Below are 17,991 nucleotides of genomic sequence, written 5' to 3'. Positions count from 1 at the left end.
CATGCAGTGTGGTACCAGTGAATGAGCAGTGATGTACCCACACACCTGTTGTCTGGCTCGTCCCTCTCATCTTATCCAGGCTCTCCTCATTTGGGCTGCTCTCCTGCAGTAGCAGCTGTGAATATGTTCACCTTGTTAGGAGCTTGACAGTTGTCAGGGAGAGACAAGAGAAGTAGCTTGTTATGAAGAACAGGCTAACTATATGTCAATCCCTGCTATGCAGAGAGAGGGAAAACATAAAAACAGACAAAGAATAAACTGGAGATCTTCAAAAATACAAAAACATTTTTTCATCTCGGTCTAAATGAATTAATAAAGCAAGCTACATTATATCAATTTAATATAATTGAATGTACTCAAATAAAAGCTAATTGACCCAAACGAATTGTCTTTTGTTCTCATTTTAAAAGACTTGTTTGACATTTGGGAAAATTCGGTTCGGTTTCTTGCCGAGAGTTAAATGAGAAGATTGATACTACTCATATCTGTACAGTAAATCTAAAACTGCAGACGGTTGTTTGGCTTAGCTTAGCATAAAGACTGTGAACGGGGAAACAGCTAACCTGGCTCTGCCGAAAACGTAACAGACCACAACTTGTCGTTTTTCTTCTTTTTTTTTTGTGCAACATTAAACAAACAAGATATAAAGTGTTTATTAGAGGGCTTTACAGGTGCTGCTAGGTCAATTTTGTCAGCTGAGCCAAGCTAGCTGTTTCCCCGTTTCCAGTCTTTATGCTAAGGTAAGCTAACCTGCTGCGGGGTGTAGCTTCATATTTACCGTACAGATGTGAAAGTGGTAAAGATTTTCTCATTTAACTCTCTGCAAAGCAAATAAGTGTGTTTTCCCAAGTGTCAAACTCTTCCTTTAACTGTTGTATGGCCCTAAAATCTTAATGACAGCAATGCATTGTAGCTATGGAGTTTTTGTTGCTTTGGTAGAGATTAGCTCATGTTGAGCAACACTGACTTATTAATGTACCATACATGTTCATTTCTTTATTGTTTCATTTAAGTTTTCAAAATACATTTTGGAACGTTTTTTTTTGTCTTATTTTGCTGTTAGTATTGTGGATCTTGGGTCTCTATTCCTCCAGATGTACAGGTGTAATTGTTTTCCTGCTGATTGTAGACTGTATGATCAGCCCTTTAAATCAGAAATTGTTCACTTTATGCCGAAGAATTGTCAATGAATCAATTAGTCGACAGACAAATAAATAAATGATCAGTTTTGATAATCTATTATTCACTTAAGTAATTTATCAAAAAAATGAATGACCACAAAGTAAAAATCTAAAGATGTGCGTGTATCTGTGATCAGGTGGAGATGTGTATTTGTGGTTAAGGCAAAGGTGGGTGCATATGAGACAATGTAGAGCACTCTCCTTCTCTCTCATCAGCTGTAATGATCAGAGCTGTGAGGATTAAGTACCAATGTCCCAGTAAAGAAGCTTTGCAGAGCCAAATGTAGGACCACTGGCTCTCCTAAGCTGCCTAATTTGCTCATACACAGACTGATGCTACAGCACCCTCAGATTGGATTAAAGGCACAGGGCTGGTGTGGAGTGCCTTGTTGTGGCCAGCAGGGGAACTGCAGGAGGAAGCTGCAAGGACACATCAATTAATACTGACTCAACAGATACAACACAGGCGCATTATTAAAACATTACCAACAACAAATGCTGCTAAATAAAGTAAAGTCATGCAGGGGCCATTCACAGGCAATTTGTTTGATCTATCTCAATAATGTCTGCTTGACAAAAACATTAGGTTAGATATCCATTACCATTTAAGACATTTGCAGCTAAGTATGTCCTAGAAGAAAACAAATGTGTACAACTTCACAGGCCTCTAGTGGCTGGATTCATAACAATTTAATTGGTACCTAAAAATGAGGTCATGAGCTTGAAAAGTTGAGAAACCCCCAAACCCAAGGAGGTATAACACACATAATCAATCACTGGATCTACTGTAGTATTTTATATAGTTGTGACTAACAACTCTGTGTTGCATGGCTCATGTGTGTCAGATCTATCTCCACACTTCGGAGAAAGGCCTGGCTCAACCCACAATCATTCTGGGATAGGGGGGAAAAAACGCAGCGACGGTGCCTTTGCAAAATGATAACACGCGGATAGCGGCAGGGGAGGCGAATTCTGTAATAGTTGGCCAATGGCAGACTTATCCCAACAGCCTACATCCGGTGAGTCAGACTAGGTGTTTGTAACTGCATCTTTTAACATTTTATAAACTCATTATTTATTCTCTATTTATACCAGTGCAATACACACACACATATATATATATATATATATACACATACATATACATTGATATTCTATTTATTTTTACTTTTCACTTAAATATTATAAATGTATATATTTTTTATTTTTTATATCTTATATTACATACTTCTCATTTCTAACTCTATTCTACTTTTTCTATTCTTGAATGGATCACCTGTAACTTGTCTAATTTCCCCAAGGGGATCAATAAAGTATTTCTGATTCTGATTCTGGTAAAGATCAACATGATTGTTGTAGTTTGATTGTTGTTCTTATTGCGGCTCTGCATGTCTGCATGTGTCAAAAATTGGTTATAATCAGTATTGCTTGGCTGTGTTTTGTTGCTTCATGGTGCTTGCATGGCTACATGTACTGAATAATGGATATTGTTGTATTATTGTGCTAATGTTTTGATGTTTCCTGTTGCTCTGCATGGCTTGTGCACTTGTCTTGAGAATGTTTATTTTGTTGCCGTTGCTATCTTCATGGTGTCTTGTTGTCTTCCCTCTGTAAATTTTAACCATCACCTCATTGGTTTCAAAACATCTCGCCAAAGGGCCGCAGTTGAAAACTACCAAGCTGACTAACACTGGCACATTTACAGAAATGTTGGATAAATGTGTGATGTCCTTATAAATAAATATGTGAAATGAAATGGATTCCCAGCGTTTCATGGATAGTAACAGACAAGTAAACGATGCATTCCTGCTTGCCCCTGTTTTTATACTCTCAGGCCAAGGAAGTATCTCAAAGTCACAGGGAAGAAGAAACAGGAATTGTTCTTAAATGGGTCATTCACAAGACCCAGTGCATGACAAGCAATACACAGGAGAAGAGGGGTTTTTTGTGGTCACAGCCTTTCCCCACATTATTCAGATTATTGTAACTATAGTGATTAACTTCAATGAGAAAGTGAGGCAGAAAGAGAGAGAGTGAGAGGGAGATGGGGTGAACATGTGACAGTGTAACTGTGAACTCATGAGGAATTCAGAGCGAGACAGTGGTTGTCTCTGTGTGAAACAGGCAGCATGGAGAAGGCCTGTGACATTGATCTTGCCTCACCACTTGGATCTTCTTCCTCTTTCTCTGCAGTGTCAATGCGGCAAATGAGACTGTCCTGACTGAAACATGCAAAGAACAAAAACCTCTGAGTTTGTAACTTGGAAAATTTAATGTTCTGTCTTTTTCATACCCATAATCTATACAAGAGCTGGTATTATTCCTCATACTGTAGTGGACAATCATGGAGCAGCAGTTGGTCCTCCTTCCTAAGGGGAAAGCATGTGATTGCTGTGTGCATTGATGCAGACTGGCGTTAATGTTGGATGACTTAATCACATGTAAACTAATTGACTGCATTAAAATTGTATGTGAAACATATCAGAAGGGGCTTTAAAAATCAGCTTTTTCAGGTATATCTCATTAAATTCGTACATTTACAGCAATCCCACTAATAAGTATTAAGAGCCTCTATACAAAGACCAAAAAAGCCCTCCTGAAAAACATGTAGCCTATAATGCAGGTGAGAGATGAACAATAAACATGCAGGACTGTTCTTAAATATTCACAGCCTTGTTGGGCTTTCAACTTCATTAGGTAACGTTAACTAATACCCCACCTAACTTCTCTTGAGTTATATAGATTTTATTTATAAATTTTGCTGATTGTAACATGAAGTCTCTTAGGCTATATAAGCATGAGGAAATGTCCTTTTCTGTGACTGAACACATTTAGAATACTAGACTACCATAACAAGACAACCAAAGGCTATGGCCAAAGTATAGAAAATTGGATTTGCACTCTAAATGCGGACACATTAAGCGAAGCAAAAACTGTGGAACAATGTGGATTTTTTTGTCACACTGTTACAAGGACAGACACACACCCCAAAGTTTAACTGCGGCGTGTTCACATCAATCCAAGTTGTGGTGGGAAGTCCTTCACATCCAAGGTCGGTTAAAATCTGTCACCAGGCGGCCGGGAAGTTTTTAACAGCAGCGTCAAGGCGGAAGAAATAACACAAACGGTTACGCCGCTTTGCCTTCACAATAAAAGTATTTTCATGAACAAAAATGAATCGTCACTTGTGTCGTATCATTTAACTTGGAGAAAATACAAAATAACGTACACTACTCTGCATTATGAAGCAAACACCACAAGACAAGAACGTGAACTTATACTTTATCCTCATACGTTTTCCTGGTGTAGTCTTTGACTGCATTTTGTGATTTTTCTTAATTTCTATAATGCTCATGGCTCATATGCCTACGTAAAATGACTACTCCGTTTTTACGTTACAAACTGTAACCGCATGGGTTTCCTTTAATTTGAAAATTAACATAACCGGAAGTACCATTCTCCATTTTGGCTAGCTTGATACCGTTAGAGGAGTGGATGGAGGTGAAACAACTCGCAGAAGTTTATCGACTGCAGACAAACAGTTGTGTTCAGTGTCAGTCATACTGTGTAACCATGTCAGTATGTTCAGCTTCTTTTTGACGGTGGAGAGGCAGCGTTTCCATGATGGCGGTTACAGCGGCACAGGAGTTTTCATGATGGCTAAACGTAAAACTTAGGTAGCTTACTGCAAACTTTGAGCAAGGAGCTGGAGTCTTTACTCAGACTTTCACTGTTATCAATATAGAAACTAACACCGCCATGGCATGCGCTACTTCTGTTTCGATATGGGCATTTGCTTTAAGTTTATACTTCGGCGTGTCCAAAAGTTACTTTTCCATACCACTCAAAATATACACCGGGAAGTACAATTTATCCTCGGATGTGGATTTGGCTCCTCTTCGACGAGTCGTCTTAACGTCTGATGGAAACGGTCTCTCTTTGGCCTCTGATCCGTCTGGCACAGTGAACTTCCTGGATATGGTAAACAACTTGCAAGGGGACTCTGGAAGAGGCTACTACATCGAAATGTCAATTGGTACTCCTGGTCAAAAGGTAATGCAGTGTAACGTTATCATAAAACACCGTTACTGTGTGTATATCTGTTGTTTTGGTTTGATATCTCGTAACATTTGTACAGGTGTTTAAGTATTCAATTGGTACGGGTTTTGAACAGAATGAAATCTGTCTTTAATTTATTTTTTCTTTACTTTCTTTCGTTTTTAGTCAATGGATTTACACTGGGTCATGTGTTATATTCGGTCACTGATGGCAGGTCTGCTGTGTGTGAACAGGGGCCGGTCCGTCCACCATGTGATCCATTGAAGGGGGCTGAGTGTGACAGTTGGCTGGGTGTGTTTGTTTCACCCCAGGGCCTTGGCTACCTATCTATGCAAGATGTGATATTTCAATATACTTAACTGTTTGGTATGACACCAACAACAGAAAAACTTGGGTCATGGGAAGTCTGCCATATTTTACTGTCCCTACCCTTATAAAATAAAATTAGCTGTTTATTTCCAGGCCTGACTGGGACCATCATGGCAGGATAGTATCATGGCTGTGGGGTGCAGCAGCTGGCTCATGCCTTTACAGCCTTGGGGTCTGTAGGTGGACTAAACCCCGCTCACATGCACTCACATGATGCTGCCTGTGAGGACCACTGTTTCTTACCAGGCAGCTGACGGGGATTATGAGTCTCCGAGGGAGCAAAGAGCACAAGTACAAAACAGCAGTAGGCCTGGTTCAGCCATATTTGCTGCTTATTTTCTTTTGGTTGCATGGAAATATGCCTGTGTAATTTATTGTCATCATTTTACACTGCTCGTTATGTAAAGTGCCAAACAAGATCATATTAATGATTAAGGGGGACTAAATGGTCCCAGAAGAGTTGGAAGAGGGATTCTCCCGTCACTATTAAAAATACATGATGCTTTAGGGTGTTGTAGGTTTAAGGCAGCGCTTTGTCATTGTGTTGTAAGTATATGTGTTGGTGAATTATCTCATTAGTGACTTGACCTGTTGTTCCTGGCCCTCTCAAGTTAAACAGATCAGAGCTTTTAAGACTCTTGGGTGGCACAGCTCAGTTTCTCAGGCTCACAGAGGCTTATCAGTGCTGCCTGCCATGCCACTGCCCTGCGTCAACCTCTGAGAGGATAATGTTGCAGCACTTGTCAGAGTACAGTTCCCACACAACTTTACAACCAGTCCATAGCTGTAAAATATGCTTTGCACATGCTGTTTTAATGGAATGCCACAGTTTAAGGTGTTGCTCAAAGGAGGGAATTCACCAAACTTAATGTTTATTCAGACTATAATTTATTCAAAGCAATATTTTATTCCTGTGCACCTTCCTCAGGCTGCATAGAGGGAAAGTGGTACACTTAACTACACTATGCTATTTTGTTAAGAAATCTGTGATTACCTTTTATAACCATGTCAACAGTGCCTCGCCTGTTGATTTCTGACAGACCTTTGTCAGAGCAGACATTTTGACTTGTCATAGCAGGAAAAGCACAAGCGCAACTAATAACACTTACAATGGCAAAGTTCCACCAATTGTCCCAGTAAGCCAGTATGCATTACACCTGGGCCCTGAAACCAATTCACCTATATGGATTATTAATGTTAGTTAAAGTTAATTAGTTACATGGGAGTGTTTCCTGCAATGACGTGTCAAAATGACATCTGTGAAAGAGGTCTATTTGGGACCCGCATCAGGCTCTCTACACAGCCTGAGGAAGCACGAGAGCAAGTAAACATTGATGTTTCTGAACAAATATTACTTAAAATGTTGCACCCATGGAAGATGCTTCTGAGATGCAGTCTATGTTTGCATCAATCAATTCTGATATGTTAAAATGAAACTTACATATCATATATCTTATATCTATAGCTATGTACAGAGTGACACCACAGCATCAGAATTGTACATTACAATTTCTTAAATTACTTGGGAATTGGAGGAACTATAATATACATTATTGACAGAGGAAATCGTTGCATCCCTGATATTCCAGCCGTTATACTCGTGTGCTCTGTGCACAGTTACAGTGAAACCTTCATTTCAGATATTCATGCCGGCAGAGCTCCATCCACCTTGGTTCAGATTGGTTATGCAGTGCCAAAATGTCCTGTAACTCAATACTATTGAGTGATACTCTCAATATTATTCCAACTAAATGATGATGTGATTACAGAGCTGTGGTGTTAAATGAGGCACTATTCAAATGAGCCACTAATTGCCGCATCTGTTAGCATATGGCACAGCCAGGCTGAGGTGTCGGCTGGAGAGCCTCACATCTGCTAATTGGTACAAACAGGTAGCAGATGCACGTTGCCGCCATGGAGCCACTGCCAATTAGGCAGTTAACGCTCAACTGCATGCAACTGCAGGCTGCCGCAGCAGCGGGAGGAAGAGATTTGCCCGAGGCTCAGCAGCCGAGCTAAGGGAGGATAGTGTGACAAGAAAAGATAGCTGGTGTGGGGATGAGGAAATGCCCCTGTTCCCCCTCCTTCACCACAAGGTTCCAGTATTTTCCAATCTGGCCTGTTTGGCCGGTTCAGGCCTTGTGTGAATGGATCGATGCCATCTGCAAGGCAGCAGTGGGGTTTGAGATGGCACAGTCACAGTGATGGGACCAGGGCCCGTCCAATGAGGAGGAACTGATAAGCCAATGGACGGGCCAACTGCGGCTTCCTGTACCCGACTGAACCGGTACAGGAAGCCTGAACACATTGTTGATAATTACGGTTTTGGTTTCGGTGTGATAGGCTTGAGGAACCGAGCTTGAGAAAGTGGATTGCTCCATGTGATCGTTGGAATTCCTTGTTTGCCTGTCAAACACTTTTTAAATAAACAACTTCCTGCTGGTCTGGTCTGTCTAAAACAATGGCAGCCCGTCACAGGGTAGTGATGATAGATTGATTGTTACAGTTACTGTTTGTGTCTGTGCAGCTGAGCATGCTGAACGAACACTCATTATTGTATTACATACATGTATCATACATATTTTTATAGACTGTGTCATGTGACATCATTGAAGAGCCACTGTATAGACATCTTTGTTGTTGAGTCATCAGGTGGCTGTGGGGGGTTAGGTATATGACCCCGTCATGGTGAGGAATGCTTGCTAGGGAGTGTTAATGTGCCCCCCCCCCCTCTCCCGCTCAGCAATGGAGGTGACAGAAGTCTGCTGGCTAATTAGTTCCTGCTCGTTGATTTGATGCCTGGAAGACAACATTATCTCAACTGCTGTTAGCAGGTCCCCACGGTGCACATGACACATACCAGGATGGCTGGATAGGTCATATGGTCATGTCAGTAGCTAGAGGCTGTCATGTTTGACTCATATAGATCACACATTAGAGAGCAATTATATCAGAGGTGCATAGTCATTTTTGCTAAGTGGCAAAGCTCTTTACACCAGTTCGTGTGACACTGGTCTCTCTAGAAATTAGGGATACACCCAGTCAGGGTTTTGTTGTACCTGATCCAAGTTCAAAATCCAGTCCCAAAATGATGTTTACATATGATATTATAATACAGCTGTACAGTGCACACTTCAGTTTAGTTTTATGTAAAATATTTTACTCCAAAGGACTAATTACCCTGCAACAAAACACTGCCCAAAAAGGGCCTGTTTCTACTGCCTCAAAACAAAACACAGAGTGTCTGTTTCTTTCATTTTACAATGTAATAATTCCACACAGCACACCTTTTAGCGGCTTGTAGACTTGGATAATGTTAATTTATGACGCATATGTGACGACAGGCATACCAGTGGATTGAAGTATGCCTTTAGAAACATGGGTCTTTCAGATAGGCATGGAAGCCAATTTCCACCAGTCTGTTTTTTGTCTGTATTCTGTATCTTCTTATCTTAACTTTAATTTTATTTTTTTTTATCAATTTTGTGTTTTTATTTAATTTTTTTTGTTGTCCCTCAACGTTATCTGCTCCTCTTCTGCTTTTTCTTCCTCTAGGCAGGAACTTTAATGTCTTATTGCATTTTAAAAGCTTCTTATCATTGTATCACACAGTTCAACAGCTGACATTTTTTTTACCCTGTGACTCAGGAGCTCTGTAAGTTAGGGTGGGGTAGGCTTATAGCAGATAACGCTCACTCCAGCTCTGGTTGTTAAAGAAAACTCTGCCTTGTGTTTTGCAGCTGAACATCCTGGTGGATACAGGCAGCAGTAACTTTGCCGTGGCTGCGGCTCCACACCCATTCATTACTCACTACTTCAACACTGAACTGTGAGTGGCTGGAACACTTGTGTAATCCGACTCTTGGAAATGTCATGCCAATATTTAGATAGATATAATAGAGTTTTAGTTCAGTTCTTGTTTTACCATGTCTGCTCTTCATCATCCACACTCATCATCATGATAAAGGCAGAATTTATTGATGAAATGTATCAGAGATTGTAGCTTTTTCACAGACAGAATTAATATTCCTCATGAATTAATTACATAATCTTTTTTATGTATCCAAATTAATGTGTATGTTTGTGGTGAATCTGTCCTATCAGAGTTCTCCCATCTTATATATATATATTTTGAGGTAGCCCCTTTATTACAGTCCCGGTTCTAAATTAACACAAATATTGCTATTTATCTACCACAGGCCTTTGTAAGTATTCACACGTCTTGGCTTCTTCCCCTGGGTTTAGCTCCAGTACCTACCAGTTAGCTGGCCGGACTGTGGCTGTCCGGTACACCCAGGGCAACTGGGAAGGTGAACTGGGCATGGACCGTGTCTCCATCCCCAAAGGCCCAAATGGGTCCATCATCATCAACATAGCTGCCATCCTGTCATCTGACGGCTTCTTCCTTCCTGGGGTCAACTGGCAGGGCATCTTGGGGCTGGCCTATCCCATGCTGGCACGGGTGAGAGAGATTTAAATTTAAATCTTACCTTAAATCTTAGAGCGCACAATAACGTCATCAAAACAGTGAAGTGAAATGCAGATGTCAGAAAAATGGGTAATTAAATTGTGAAATAGATCTTTTCCACTTTTGTGGTCTATAAGAATGACAGTAAAGATATCTACTATTTGTTTGTTGTCTGTGATTAGTAATTAGTAAAAATCAACAATGAATAAAGCAAGGGGACTGTTTTAATTCCACAACCTCCTTTTGTTTGTTAAGCAATTTAACAAAATATGATCTCTTAACCTCTCTCTTGTCCTGATGTTTTTTGGCTCTTATGATTTACTTGTGGACCTGAGTTTGGCAGTAAATGTCTGGAGAAACACTCAAAATGATTGAAATACAGTAACTAGTAAGTAAGGACTACATTTCTGTAAACTGTATTAAATCTATCAGTAGAAGCGAAATCAGTCTGGCCTTTTCTCACAAAATGGGAAAATTCATCTTCTCTTTATAACTTGTTTTCTGAGTTTGTGTAATGATCATTGTGAAATATATCATACGGTAGGTGGGTGATTCTTTGCTGCAAAGGACTAGGAGCAGTATATTTATAGTAATTGTATAATGTTTATATGAAATTTATAAAACGTTTAGATACATAAAAGAAATAGACAAATGAGAAAATGCATGGAGCACAGAGGGGAAACAATAAGTCACTTGATAATATCAGGTTTTATCAAGTTAATCAAGCAGTACTACATAACTTCCCAGTGTCCCCACATGTCTTTTACAGCACTGAATAACTTTCCAAATTGAGATCTTATCTGGATGTAGTCACAGACATTTCACATGACAACAGAAAAGTTTAGTGTTCGTGATTTATTTTCAGCAGCCAAGGGTGTGATAAGTTTTGTGTAATGAAGTTTTTTTAATATTCCCGGTTAAATAGATTTTTGTCACATCTATATTAGTTTATATCCTTACGTCATCTACAGTAAAATTTGTTCATTTAATTTTTTACACCAGAATTAAAGAACTCATATTCTACCACTGCAGCAACTTAGTTTTGTCATAGGTGAATTAATGGACACTAATTTAATTGGATAAAAACGACATATGATTATCTGATCTCTTCATTAGAGTGGAAGAAGCACATTCTCAAAGTGTTATTTTATGAATGAGTGACAGAGGCACACAAACAAGGTGCTTTGCCCAGGGTCGGTTTCTTTAACGTGATCATTTGGTGTTGATGGGACGAGAGTGACGTCAGCGGCACAATACATTCTTTCATTCTGTGCCGACTACAGCAACCTTTGGGGTTCAAATGCCAGTGATTGAGGGGCAGATACGCTCACACTGACCACTTTGTGCTGCTGGTGTCTCCTGGGTGTTCAGGTTCAACTTGCCTGCGGGCCGTTTGTCATGCGTGACATGATAATGCTGCCTTGACATGAAAACCTATCTGAGGAAAACAGGAGAGAGAGTCAAGGGGCATACCACTGTCTCATCCCTACTTACACCAGTCCAAACACACATTCGAACACATACACTCGGTGGTCAGAATGTTGTTTCAATCACAACCTTTTTTAAAACATTTTATCTGTGTTAAAACATCATTAAGAAAGCATTGTTTCTACTAATGCTGCAACAGAAAAGTACTAATTTTAAAGTCTATGAATATCTATCGGCCTGCCAGCAGTTAACTTTGCATGTCACCAATGTTTTAAGTGTAATTTTGTCCATCTTCACAGCCCCACAGATAATGATTTAAGTGTTGTAACATTTAGGTCTACCTAAACAGGAAAAAGAAATTGTCTCATCACAAAATGTGTTTTTCAGTTCAGTTGTGTATTTCCAGAATTCACATAAAACATTTTCATCCTTGAAGATCTTTGTGTGTACTTCGTATGTTATCGGTTGTCTGAGAAAATAAATGTACACTGGATAATCACACAACCTAAAAGCTTAAAATAAATATGTAAAAGCTCGAATGGATTTAACACAGTCTCCTGTCTTTCAATCAGCCTGACTCGTCCGTGTTGCCCTTCTTCGACTCTTTGGTGCGACAGCTGGGAATTCCTGACATCTTTTCCCTCCAGATGTGTGGTGCTGGACTGTCAGCCAGCAGCACAGCGGACCCAGCGGGAGGCAGTCTTGTGAGTAGTCAGGAGGGGCTGCCTGGGGAGGAGTTTGATCAAATGAAAATATCAAATAAGGTTTTGTTGTAAAGACTTTCAACCTAAACAGAGTCTGTGGACATTTTATATTTTAGATGATCTCTGCCTGTAATTTTGTATTTTAGTGATACAGTTCGTGTCTGGAGTTATTGAACGTGCAGTATCAGATGTGCTTCACTCATAGAGGACGGGGATGCGGTTGAGCACTCCTCTTCTCAGACAAAATAAAACCTGTCAGTAGTGGATCAGACATCGCAGCTGAGTGCATTTTAGAAACATAATAGCTGATATCCTCCTTGACAATGTGGTTTCTCCATTGGAGGCCCAGTCTAGTTAGAGTGAAGCTAATTAAGCTAAGATAGTATCCTGCTGAGAGCAGGTCTGTCACTGTTATATGAACGGCCTCGCTCACTGCATCTCCATCATGTGACCCACTGATATAGACAGATGGATAAGATGGCAGGGTGCTTGTGTGTGTGTGTGTGTGTGTGTGTGTGTGTGTGTGTGTGTGTGTGTGTGTGTGTGTGTGTGTGTGTGTGTGTGTGTGTGTGTGTGTAGGAGTGGGTCTATGTATCCTGCCAAAATGTGGAGGGATAAACCTTTGCTAGACTCTTGTTGGATATTCACTGTGTTGTTGTTGACCCATAGATGAGTGAAGAAGACTTTTTTTTTTATTACTGCCTTTAGATCATGGGAGGGGCTGAACCAACCCTGTACCAGGGGTCAGTGTGGTACACCCCTATAGTAGAGGAGTGGTACTACCAAGTGGAGGTTTTGAAGCTGGAGGTTGGGGACCAGAATCTGGAACTGGACTGCAGAGAGGTAAACTTCAAACTCTACATTGCTTCCCTGATTATCTCAAACTGTCCAACGCGACCCATCACTATGCAAAGATGGTCCTTCCATGGCAGTAAACGGGTTGGGGGAATACTGGTTGTACAACATTCATTCTTGATGGGTTGATTGTATCAATGTTACAACACGGAAATGAATCTGAGTACTGCGAGAGAATGTTATCTGTTTTTTCTGCTCTAGTGAAAGAACTTCCTCCATTTTATATTTTTATTTTGTTTGCTCAAGGTCTTCCATAGGAGTTAGCTGAACTGAGAAACTGCACTTCACTCTTTCTCCCTTTCTTTCAGTATAACATGGATAAAGCTATAGTTGACAGTGGGACGACACTGCTGCGACTTCCTGTCAACGTCTTCAATGCGGTGGTAGAAGCCATCACACGCAGCTCTCTGGTACGCTGCCGTCTCTCCACAGACAATGATGAAACATGTTGTCAGAGCAAAGAGATGCAGGGGAGGATAGCACACACTCACTGTTCAGGGACGTAGTAGCTTTGAGAGGAAGGATCAGGAGTTTTTCTGCTATAAAAATGTGTGTGTGTGCGTGTGTGCGTGTGTGCGTGTGTGCGTGTGCGTGTGTGTGTGTGTGTGTGTGTGTGTGTTTTTTTTTTATCCCATTCTACTATACACATTTTCACCTTTTTGTAACTGCACACAAACAAAGTACTCAAGGTTAATTTGAACCTGGAAGGAACGCTTTCAATTAATGTACCCACAGCCTTGTAGATTAATCCCAAGTGGGAAAATGAAAGGGAACAGCAAAACCTGTTTTGATGCTATACTGACCTTCTGTTTCTGTCTGTTTGTCTTTCGCCCTGCATGTGTCCCTCTGTCTCTCTTTGTCTCTTGTCTCTTTGGTTCAGATACAGGATTTTTCTTCAGGGTTCTGGGATGGCACCAAGCTTGCATGCTGGATGAAGGGAGAGACCCCTTGGAGGTTTTTCCCCAAGTTGTCCATCTACCTAAGGGCCACGAACACCAGCCAGTCCTTCCGCATCACCATCCTGCCTCAGGTACCTGGATAAACATAAACTTCTCCATCAACTTAAGACACACAAACACTTACTGGTTCTCATTCTTCTGTCGTCTTGCAGCTGTACATCCAGCCAATCACAGACGTGGACGGCACGTTGGACTGCTTCCGTTTCGGAGTGTCTTCGTCAGCTAACGGCCTGGTGATCGGCGCCACTGTTATGGAAGGCTTCTACGTGGTGTTCGACCGCGCCCAGCAGAGACTGGGCTTCGCACTCAGTAGCTGTGCAGGTAAGGATGCATACAAGACTGTTGCTAAGACAGAAAAGAATGTAAAACGTATCATATCATGTGTCCAAACATTGTAAGTTGTTAACAAATCGTTTACTGTGTGTCTCAAAACGTTGGTTTGGATAGTAATCTGAGAATTTGTGTGCATCAAGTTCTACAGATTGTTATATCCATATTAATGTTTTTATCAGCCTTATGATAGCATTTTGTTTGTGGTTTAAAATGTGTGTTGCCTATCTCAGTATACTATTTTTATCGTGTGTGTTTGTATGAAGTTCTGATGATTCACAGCAGGAAAAACTGACGTTTGCACAAACATGGCTCAACTCATACTCAGTCACCAACATACCCACTGAAATCACCAACACTTAATGTAATTGACTCAAGGTCAAAAGTCAAATGTCAGTGTAAGCAAGTGCTAACATACAGTAAAAATGAAGTAGCAATAAATGCACTCAAAGTCCACAACAACTGCTTAACATTATGCTACCTTTTATCTACTTATTTAAAAGGTGAAAAATAACATCTGCAGAGGAAAGATGGACCCCTCATAGTTTAAAATATTAAAGCCTTTATGAGCCATTTGTATGGTTTCATCTGTATTCAGCTATAGCAAATGTTCCTGACACTTTAAGACATTTAACTTTCAACAGAGTAGGAAAAATCACAGTCCAGAAAAGTTTAGCGCATTGATTAATTGATAACTTATGGAAAAGAAAACCGTGTGCAATGTACTATTTAACAATATTTGCAGGTTCACTAACCAAGACCTTGAGAGTGTCCCGTTCATCATGACCTAAATGTCAAACCTTAAACGGTGGTACTTCCCTGTAGTTCTGTGTAAATATGAGCTTGGGCAGATCTTCCCACTCTCATTAAAGCACAAAGATCACTTTTGTCCCGTATTAACCAAACGGGCTTGAAGCAGATGTAGGTTGAAGGTTAAGGATGCAGGCTTGTGACAGTAGGGTTGCCAGCTCTAATTCCCGAGCTGGGTCGTAAAATGAAGACAGAGAAAACGCTCAACTGTTGACTTGCTCTTGAGTGAAGCATATAACCTCAAATTACTTCAATGACACTGCTCAGTCACTGCCAGTCTAAGACAACTGTTGTTTTAAGAAGCTGCCACAAGTGAATCGACATCTAAGCTTAATCGTAATACAGTTGACGTTTTATATCTGTACTAAGAATTTGTTCATTATCACCAAAGAATAAACTTTCTTTTCTCACATGAAATAATCTTGAATCAAAAGACCTCCGTGCTTCCTTTTAAAGGGTCATGAGGTTCATTTTGTTTTTGGTTTTATGCATTGATAATTACATGACCTGGTGTGCAACTATCTGTCTTGTGTTTCTCCGCAGTGAGTGGTGGCGTGGCTCTGTCAGAGATCGCGGGGCCCTTCTCGGCAGCAGACGTGGCGGCCAACTGCTCTGGCGGGACGCTGAAGGAGCCTCTTATGTGGGTCATTTCCTACGCCCTGATGGCAGTCTGCGCCTTGGTCCTCGTCATACTGTTGCTCCTGCTGGTCCTGCCCTGCCGACGCAGAGACCGCTCGGGGGAGATAACGGACGAGTCCTCGCTGGTCCGCCACCGCATCAAGTGACTGAGAGGAAAAGGGCGGGTGGACAGAGTGAACGGGCAGGGGGACAGCGAACAGAGCCAATCCACAGACCGAGTGGATCGAACAGCAACACTCGGCTCTGAATGTCTCACTGACTCTAGACTGCACTCATCAGGTCGACCCGCGGAGGTAGACACAGACAGATCAACTGCCTCTTGAAGGGAAAATCCAGCCTAAAAACACTCCTTAAAAACAGCTGTTGGTGATAACCCTATGTATGGTTCCACTGTCTTGTTTGGTGGCGTATCTTGCTTACTCTCACCTATAATTGGTCACATCATGTCATATGTAGACATTGTGACCCAGAGAAAGACATCCAGCATAGAAGAAGAACAACACGCGCACTTTCTCCACTGACTATAGCTTTAAAAGTTCATGATGTCATGTAGCTGCAGGGAAGTTTTTAGTTCTGTGTATGACTTACCTTTTCTCAACTGGAAACACTCGTACGCCATCAGTATTGTTCTCCCCGCCTACACCGACTCAGTTCGGGTGTAGTTTGAGAGAGCACTCGAATCAAGTTCAGGCCTTTTCTCTTCAGGGCTATCAAAAGGTATTCTGGGCAATGTAGGACATCACTAACACAAACAGAAGGCTGAACCAAAGTATGAAGCACACTATCACAAACTGACTCCCAACGCACACTAAACATCACACCAGCAATGATGTGTAACAGTTGAGAAGAGCTAAGGGTGGAATGTCTTTCTTACAGGACAGCGGGGACATGAAACACAGAGGTGCACTCTTGAACAATTGAACAAAAAAAGTTGCTGATTTCATTTTCAGCCAAACTGTGTATTATTAATTTCTAAGGGCATGCAGCCCCTTAAAATGTGTCTTTACAGTTGACAGTCTGCTACCAACAGATTTAACTCTGATCAATGAAGGAATGTTTCTAGTGCCTTCTTGTATTTTGAAGTTAACCCTCAGTCTTTTATGGGGTGAGATGAATGCCTGTGTGTGTTGAAGTTGAGGGGAAAAGCTGCTCAAACAATCACTGTTAATAGGAAGAATATTACTAGAGGTTACCCACATGTTTACAGTGCCTGTAGTGCCATTAAGTCTCAGCTCACTGCTAATACAAATTGATATACAGTATCAGCAGCTTGAGACTCTGCTGAATTGCACTTTGTTTCTAAAGTCAATCAAAAGTGTAATATAAATCTAAAGATCAATATTTCTCAATCTGTTATGCAATTTGCTGTATTAATGTAATTGTACTAATTCTGTATATGTCCAACTTTATATTTAAATCTCTTTGAATGTGATTGTATTATTATTCCAAATCTTTGCTTTTTAGACACTAGTTGTTGAGTGGTACATATGTATACTGCACATTTTATACAAACACTAAACTATTTGAAACTGGCAACACATGATCCTTCTGCGTACCTGTGGACTACAGTTAGTTGACTGACCTGTTAGCAATAAAAAATTAGTCTCTGTACACTAATGAAAGCTTGTATGTAAAAGTCAGTGATACACTACATGAAACATGCTCCTCCGCAGAGACTGTGCAGCACAATCACTCAAAACATGTGCTTGTTGGTTCTGACTAGAGGATCAGTCCAATGTGTCACTGTATGCCCAAATTTAAAGTCGTCAAATTTGTCAAAATTGAAGGTACACTTGAATCTTTTAATGTTCACTTATTTATAAGTGTATTTTTCTGTGCCAAAATTGTGCTTGCGCTTGTGACCAAATCAAAGATGTAAATCATTTTAAATGAATAAATATTTCTTTTTGTGAAAGGAAACAAAGCATCCTCTGGGAATCGGTGGGGACAAGCTTGATGTGGTTTATGAGTGACATCTTGTGTTGACACGTGGTATTTTCATTTACTGGCTCACATGTCGCTATTTATTCCAATCATAGTTATACAGACTAAAATAAAGATATGCATTCCACATAAATATACAAAAACATAAAAGCTGTTACAAAGAGATAATATGACAACATTGTTCGCTGGAGTCTGCATACAGTGGTGTGAATTATAAAGACAGAACAGTAATATCGTAGGAAATA

At 40.6% G+C, this 17,991-nt stretch overlaps 2 protein-coding genes across 3 annotated transcripts in view; one reads left to right on the top strand and one right to left on the bottom strand.

Annotated features, from left to right (window-relative positions):
• dscamb (Down syndrome cell adhesion molecule b) overlaps positions 1-1,456 on the bottom strand; it is a 121,594-nt gene extending 120,138 nt beyond the window's left edge. The window contains exons 1-2 of the mRNA XM_070905253.1: positions 1,430-1,456; positions 46-115 (exon numbers count right to left, since the gene is read on the bottom strand). Coding sequence (XP_070761354.1) covers positions 46-70 — 25 coding nt within the window. The 5' untranslated portion in view covers positions 71-115; positions 1,430-1,456. The remainder of the gene's footprint in view (positions 1-45; positions 116-1,429) is intronic.
• Positions 1,457-4,751: 3,295 nt separating this feature from the next.
• On the top strand, positions 4,752-17,820 carry bace2 (beta-secretase 2). 2 transcript variants are annotated; one of them, XM_070905434.1, is made up of 9 exons: positions 4,752-5,234; positions 9,350-9,438; positions 9,855-10,071; positions 12,078-12,209; positions 12,918-13,052; positions 13,373-13,474; positions 13,945-14,094; positions 14,176-14,344; positions 15,707-17,820. In XM_070905434.1, the coding sequence occupies exons 1-9, from the start codon at positions 4,941-4,943 to the stop codon at positions 15,946-15,948; spliced, it is 1,530 nt and encodes a 509-aa protein (XP_070761535.1). In that variant the 5' UTR covers positions 4,752-4,940; the 3' UTR covers positions 15,949-17,820. The 2 variants fall into 2 exon arrangements, with proteins under 2 accessions (XP_070761535.1, XP_070761536.1); XM_070905435.1 differs by lacking the exon at positions 13,945-14,094.
• The last annotated feature ends 171 nt before the right edge of the window (positions 17,821-17,991 follow it).

Source organism: Enoplosus armatus, chromosome 5 (assembly GCF_043641665.1).
Source record: "Enoplosus armatus isolate fEnoArm2 chromosome 5, fEnoArm2.hap1, whole genome shotgun sequence".
Taxonomy (NCBI): Eukaryota; Metazoa; Chordata; class Actinopteri; order Centrarchiformes; family Enoplosidae; genus Enoplosus; species Enoplosus armatus.
This window is presented reverse-complemented; position numbering and strand designations above follow the sequence as displayed.

What these genes read in the sequence shown, in the direction of transcription:
- bace2 (XM_070905434.1), top strand. Translation starts at nt 4,941, where the DNA reads ATGGCATGCGCTACTTCTGTTTCGATATGGGCATTTGCTTTAAGTTTA. An exon ending in CACTACTTCAACACTGAACT is followed by an intron (nt 9,439 to 9,854) that starts GTGAGTGGCTGG and finishes CCCTGGGTTTAG; the next exon opens with CTCCAGTACCTACCAGTTAG. An exon ending in CGCACTCAGTAGCTGTGCAG is followed by an intron (nt 14,345 to 15,706) that starts GTAAGGATGCAT and finishes GTTTCTCCGCAG; the next exon opens with TGAGTGGTGGCGTGGCTCTG.